The sequence below is a fragment of the Cynoglossus semilaevis genome, chromosome 8 (assembly GCF_000523025.1).
Source record: "Cynoglossus semilaevis isolate Cse_v1.0 chromosome 8, Cse_v1.0, whole genome shotgun sequence".
NCBI lineage: Eukaryota > Metazoa > Chordata > Actinopteri > Pleuronectiformes > Cynoglossidae > Cynoglossus > Cynoglossus semilaevis.
In genome coordinates, this window is record NC_024314.1 from 29,870,671 (window position 1) to 29,876,862 (window position 6,192).

General features: G+C 46.7%; 2 protein-coding genes across 3 annotated transcripts in view; one reads left to right on the forward strand and one right to left on the reverse strand.

The window, feature by feature from the left end:
• The window catches only part of phyh (phytanoyl-CoA 2-hydroxylase), a 3,928-nt gene extending 585 nt beyond the window's left edge, over positions 1-3,343 (reverse strand). Inside the window, exons 1-8 of the mRNA XM_008316125.3 lie at positions 3,105-3,343; positions 2,727-2,767; positions 1,986-2,096; positions 1,745-1,913; positions 1,551-1,632; positions 1,254-1,435; positions 1,031-1,186; positions 796-927 (exon numbers count right to left, since the gene is read on the reverse strand). Coding sequence (XP_008314347.1) covers positions 796-927; positions 1,031-1,186; positions 1,254-1,435; positions 1,551-1,632; positions 1,745-1,913; positions 1,986-2,096; positions 2,727-2,767; positions 3,105-3,170 — 939 coding nt within the window. The 5' untranslated portion in view covers positions 3,171-3,343. The remainder of the gene's footprint in view (positions 1-795; positions 928-1,030; positions 1,187-1,253; positions 1,436-1,550; positions 1,633-1,744; positions 1,914-1,985; positions 2,097-2,726; positions 2,768-3,104) is intronic.
• Positions 3,344-3,817: 474 nt separating this feature from the next.
• The window catches only part of LOC103383103 (protein tyrosine phosphatase receptor type R), an 11,696-nt gene continuing 9,321 nt past the window's right edge, over positions 3,818-6,192 (forward strand). Inside the window, exons 1-2 of one of the 2 annotated variants that reach the window (XM_025057526.1) lie at positions 3,818-4,862; positions 5,641-5,912. In XM_025057526.1, the coding sequence (XP_024913294.1) occupies positions 4,817-4,862; positions 5,641-5,912 (318 nt within the window). In that variant the 5' untranslated portion in view covers positions 3,818-4,816. Of the gene's footprint in view, positions 4,863-5,640; positions 5,913-6,192 lie in introns of those variants that run through there. The other variant, XM_025057527.1, reaches the window with a different exon arrangement.

Here is a 6,192-nt window from a genome sequence, read left to right on the forward strand (position 1 = left end):
AGCAGAACAGCTCAGTGAGATGTGATGGGATGTGATTTGTTCAACTATGGAAATACCAAGACTCTCTCTACAAGTACCATGGTGTAGCACTGGTGTAGCACTGGTGAAGTACTGGTGTAGTACTGGTGTAGTACTGGTGTAGTACTGGTGTAGTACTGGTGTAGTACTGGTGTAGTACTCAGGTACAGGCTTTCTATTGGTGGAGAGCCTTTGTTTGGAGCAGTTTTTACCAATCAGTGCTGCGTGAACACGTGACTGTAAAAGGTTAAGGTTCTGAGCAGTTCCTCAGTCCAGATCTGAATGGAACCGTTGTTCTGAACTCACTTTACTGCAAGGACAACTTTTAAAACTTGAGATCTCGTATGTGTGTGTGTGTGTGTGTGTGTGTGTGTGTGTGTGTGTGTGTGTGTGTGTGTGTGTGTGTGTGTGTGTGTGTTAGGAAACTGGGCTTTGAACTAACAGCATTTTTACAGTCCTGTCTAACAGAGAAAGTTTCCTGACACCGACCCAGTCCAGTCCAGTCCAGTCCAGTCCAGTCCCTGGTCAGTCCCACCCCAGTCCAGTCCAGTCTTTGGTCGGTCCAACCCAGTACAGTCCAGTCCCTGGTCAGTCCAATCTTGACCCAGCTCATTTCAGTCCAGTCCAGTCTTTGGTCGGTCCAACCCAGTACAGTCCAGTCCCTGGTCAGTCCCACCCAGTCCAGTCCCGTCCCTGGTCAGTCCCCCCCAGTCCAGTCCAGTCCACTTTAGTCCAGTCCAGTCCACTTTAGTCCAGTCCAGTCCAGTCCAGTCTTACGCTGAAGGAGAGTCCGTCCACGTGGTACTTCTTGGCGGCCATCTCCAGAACTTCTCTCCCGATGTTCTCCTGTGAAGTTCCCTCCACATCGATGTAATGACACTGAGAGCTGGCGTAGTGGCAGGAGATCGCCTGGAACACACACACACACACACACACACACACACACACAGAGCTGTGTCTTTGGCAGGAGCTGAAGGCTGGATCACCAGGTGCATTGTGGGTAGCGCAGTACCTTCCTGAAGCCTTGTGTTGTGTTCATGCCGGAGCCGTGGATGAGGAGTGGGTGGAAGAAGACGGTGTCTCCCTGCTCCATCTCCAGGTGGACTCTGGGCTGCTGCTGCTGTGGACCGAAGTTCTTCACACCGTGGTACGCCTTGTTAACGCCGCCCTACAGTCCATGAGGGTCACTGCAGTCAATGTTGTTTATATATACGTGTGTGTGTGTGTGTGTGTACCTCCCAGTCGGGATAGTCGTGCTCCTGCAGCGTTCCCGTGTGACTTCCTGGTAAGACCACCAGGCAGCCGTTCCGTTGGTCCACTCGCTCCATCGCCGTCCAGGCGCAGACGATGCGCTCTGCTGGTCGGAACGGGAAATAATGCAGATCCTGATGCATGGGGTGACGGGACGTCATCTTACCTGAAACAGACAGCGCTGGACTTCAGAACACGCTGTTCAAGCCACCAGAGGGCAGTACACTGAAGGCACAGTGACCGCTCAACAGGCAGGATGTCAAAGCTGTGGTTGGCGGTACCTGCATCAGGAGGTTTGTTGATCAACATGGTGTGCATGGCCATGATGTCCGGTCCAGTGAAACACTCCACGTACTTCAGGATCTGGAGGAAGGTCAAAGGTCACCATGTTAGTCACGGCCTGTGGAAGTGCTTCGTAATCAAGGGGAGGAGTTCCCGGGGGAGGGGTCACGGACCGGCGGTCGACCTGTGGTACCTGCGCTAGCGTGCAGTAGCGGAAGAGTTCCGGACATTCCTGGAAGTCCTGGATTTTTGTTACAGCTTTCTGGTCCGGAACAAACTCTGACTTTGCGATGGCGACGTCTCTCATCACCACCAGACCTGGAACTTTGACTTCTTTACGACAAATGCGTTCAAACTCCTTCCTGTGGAAGCGGCAGAGTGAAGTCAGACCGAGGTTTGTTGTCGTGACCATAAGGACGTCTCGGGTCGATCACCTGAACCTGGAGATGTCTTCCTCTGGAACCAAACCCTTAATGAGGATGAAACCGTTGTCTTCATAGAAGTGTCTCTGCTCCGAGGTGAGGACGTGGTCTCCAACAGTGTATCTGCAGGAGACGAACGAAGAGATGAATGAATATACACCAACATATACTAGTCTATGTATCCACATATATGTTATATATCCACATATATGTTATATATCCACATATATAACATATATCCACATATATGTTATATATTCACATATATGTTATATATCCACATATGTTATATATCCACATATATGTTATATATCCACATATGTTATATATCCACATATATAACATATATCCACATATATGTTATATATTCACATATATGTTATATATCCACATATATGTTATATATCCACATATATGTTATATATCCACATATATGTTATATATCCACATATGTTATATATCCACATATATGGTATATATCCACATATATAACATATATCCACATATATGTTATATATCCATATATATGTTATATATCCACATATGTTATATATCCACATATATGTTATATATCCATATATATGTTATATATCCACATATGTTATATATCCACATATATGTTATATATCCATATATATGTTATATATCCACATATATGTTATATATCTACATGTACTACTGTATTGACTACACAGTTTTACAGTGAAATGACAAAAGTGTTTCAAATGTTCTTCTTTCTGGAGCAGCGCTGACCTCAGGCTGTGAGGCTGGAGTCCAGAGGTGGAGGAGGCTCTCTGGAGGAAGGAGTCAAAGACAAGAACTGAACCGAACCGAACTGTACCACGATGCAGTTTTCATTTAGAAAAGTCTATTATGACAGTCGCTGTTTTAGAGGGAGAAACAACAACAACAACAACAACAATAATAATAATGATGATACGTAAATGGTCATGTGACCGTTGTTAATATTTAACCTTTACCACAGAAACGAACGCTGCAACCACTGAAAAAAACAAACCAAAACTTGGCTTCTACTTGATTTGCTGTCACAGCAACATGACTGACTAACTACAGACTAACTACAGACCCTGATCTGATCCACGTCTGACCGTCCGTCAAACACAAGGATACGACTGTAGCCCGAGATCTGTCGAGGTGACCGCTCAGCAGTCGGAGTCGTTCCGAAGCTCGAGACATTCTCGATTTTCTCTGCTGACAGATTTACAGCTTCTCTTCTTTACAGCTACCAGTGAAAAACACACAAAACAGGCCCAGTAGGGGGCAGTAATGCATCTCACTGCGTTCAGTTGAAAACAGGATGTTGACGTGTTTGGCGTTGGAGCCGCCGTGCTAACAGGAAGTTGAACCAGTTGTACTTTAACACATCGTGAGTCTCATTCGGATGTAAAGCCACGTCAGAAGACTTCAGTATGAAGAAGTCCGTTCTCTGACGGTGGTTGTTTGGTGCTGTGGGAAGAAGAGACTCAGAGGAAGAAGAGACTCGGAGTTTCCGGGTAGCTTAGCATTAGCGCGTGGTTTGTGTGTGATATCAGCTCCAAATGTCGCCTCTCCGTCCAAAGTCAATGTTTACAGTCACTCTGTTACCATGGAAACGCACTTCAGACTGTAGCTGTGGTCATGAGGAGTTCATAAATGTATCAAATATTTCTGCTGACACTAGGAGGCGCTCCGTGGCTTCTGAATATAAACTGTCTCTGGGACCGTACTGAGATGTTGGTTCTGATTGGACCTTCACTATACAGAGAAATAAAGTTTCTGTTACAAAATTATAAATGTTCAAATTTATTTTATTTTTCTTAGCGGGTCCAATAAATACAATTTCAATCCCCGTGAAGCCCCAGGTTTTACGGTTCACTCCGTTGTTGTTCTTCCCACAGTTAATATTTATTAATGATCGATTCTATTGACAGTTGTAATGACATGAAAATGAATGGACGTTTTTGTCTTTTCAAAATAGTCTTAATTAACGAGTTTAAACCCAAATTCATGAGTACCCTTTAACTCTGACCACAAGAGGGTGCCAAAGAGACCATGCTCCATCTCCACTACCTCTCTGTAACACTTCCAAAGGCAGGCGTTGGACTAAGTCACGTGCTCCTGAGTAATGACTGACGTCACTTCCCTAAGGAGCTTCTCTTGAAGAGGAGAGTCAGACAAACGTCTCACTTTAATAAACAAACAGTTTATAACGAACCATGAACGGTTTCCCCTGGTACCTGACCATCGTTCTGCCTTCACTCGTCACATGTCCGTATTTTATTTGTATTTACTTAAACACGTATTTTAGAATACTCTAAAATGACGCTGTTCTTCTGTACACCTTGTTGTTTTGTTTACTTCGGAAAGTGACCGCGGTTTTTTCATACAGAATATTGAACCGACACCGAAAATAAGAGACTGTAAAGAATTATATTAAAAAATAATTTCTATTTTTATTGTTGTGAAGACGGTCGCGCCCCCTCCCATTGACCACGCCCCTCCTCCTCTGCCCGTCTTCATTATCCTTATCATCCGCGCCTTCTTCATCTTCATCACCTCCTGGCCTCCTCACAAGGACCAGCCCCCCCTCCTCCTTCTCCTTCTTCTCCTTCTCCTCCCCCGTGGAGCTGCTGCAGCTGCACGGCTGCTGCTCCTCCGACACTAAGGCCGCTGTAGCAGCTCCTCAGCCCGGGGACGAAGAGTTACAGGAGCCGCGAGGAAAACACACACACACACACACACACACACACACACACACACACGGCGTCTGCTCCGGTTGGAGCTTCACACACACGGCTGTGAGGAGGAGGAGGTGGAGGAGGAGGTGGAGGAGACGGTCGACCATGTTCCTGCTGCTGACGGTGCTGTGGACGCAGCTGCTGCGTTCAGGTAAGATGAAAAAACAAAAAAAACAAAAACAGGAAGAGACTGTTTTTACTGCATCTGTTGTCAAGACGGCGGTGAAGGGAAGGAGGTGTGTGTGTGTGTGTGTGTGTGTGTGTGTGTGTGTGTCAGGGTCTGACAGTTAGCCTTTAGCACACCGTGGTTTCAATCGTCTAAACTCTAACTTCATTGTTCTGACGTTTGCTGTGACGGGACATAATCGTTACTGGAACTGTTACTGGAACTGTTTCAGAGCTGACACCACACCTGTCAAACAACGACTGTAGTTTTTCTACAAACATTTCCTTTAATTTTCATCTTTCAATAAAAACTCAAATGTCAAATGTGTCACTGAGAAAAAGATTTTAAAAAGGTTAAAAATCCTTCGATTTTTTTTCTTTTGAAACTTTTCTTTCTTTTTCCAGACGTTTGAACAACAACTTAAACCGGTGGTTCTGAAACACTGGTCAGTGTCCCACTGGTTGTACTGGTGGTGATCAGATCAGAGATCAGTTCCTGGAACTGTTTGTGTTTGTGTGCGTCTGTTGTTCTGACTTGTCCAGGATCGGTTCTAATCCCTCATTGTTCTCCCTGCTGAGTTCATGGCCAACCTTCTGAAATTCATCTGAGATTGGCTGACGGTTCTTGTCCAATCAGATTCCGGCCCCTGCTTGGAGCTCCGCATAGCAACCAGGATGCTGTCGCTAGGAAGAAACGCTGTGTGTGACGACAGTCTCTGACTCTGCTGTGTCCTGATTTCTGTCCTTTTCCTCCGTCTTCCCAGAATCCTCTGCTGTTGACCCTCAGCGTCCTGTCTTCCCTTCACATCACTCCGGCCCGTTCCCACCCCCTCCTCACCCACAGGTCGACCCCTCCCACCGCCACCGTCTCCATCGTCATCACCAACACTATGACGGGTCTGAAGGTGGCGCCCTCCCAGGGTCTCGTTTCCTTCATCGGCCTGTGGGATATCGACCCCTCGACCTTCTGGTCCGACCAAATCACCAGGTGCAGCCGGAGCACGCCCCCGTCTCCCCCCAGCATCTGGTCTCAGTGGTGAGTCGACGGCCGGTTTGTTTGTGATTATTGGTGCAGTTCGGAGCCCCCGCTCCAGAGGTTGACAGTCAGGATTTATTGACAGTTGTCTGGGTGTTGACGTGTAACAGGTGACAGCAGAGATGCTGCGCTCTGTCGCCATGGAAACGTCAAGTGAGTGAGAGAGAGAGAGAGAGAGAGAGACACTGACCTTCACTGTAGTCCTTGACAACTGAACTGACCGTAAGATGTGAACAGACGTAAGAAACACTGGGTGTAGAGAGGTGGGTGGGGGGGCAGT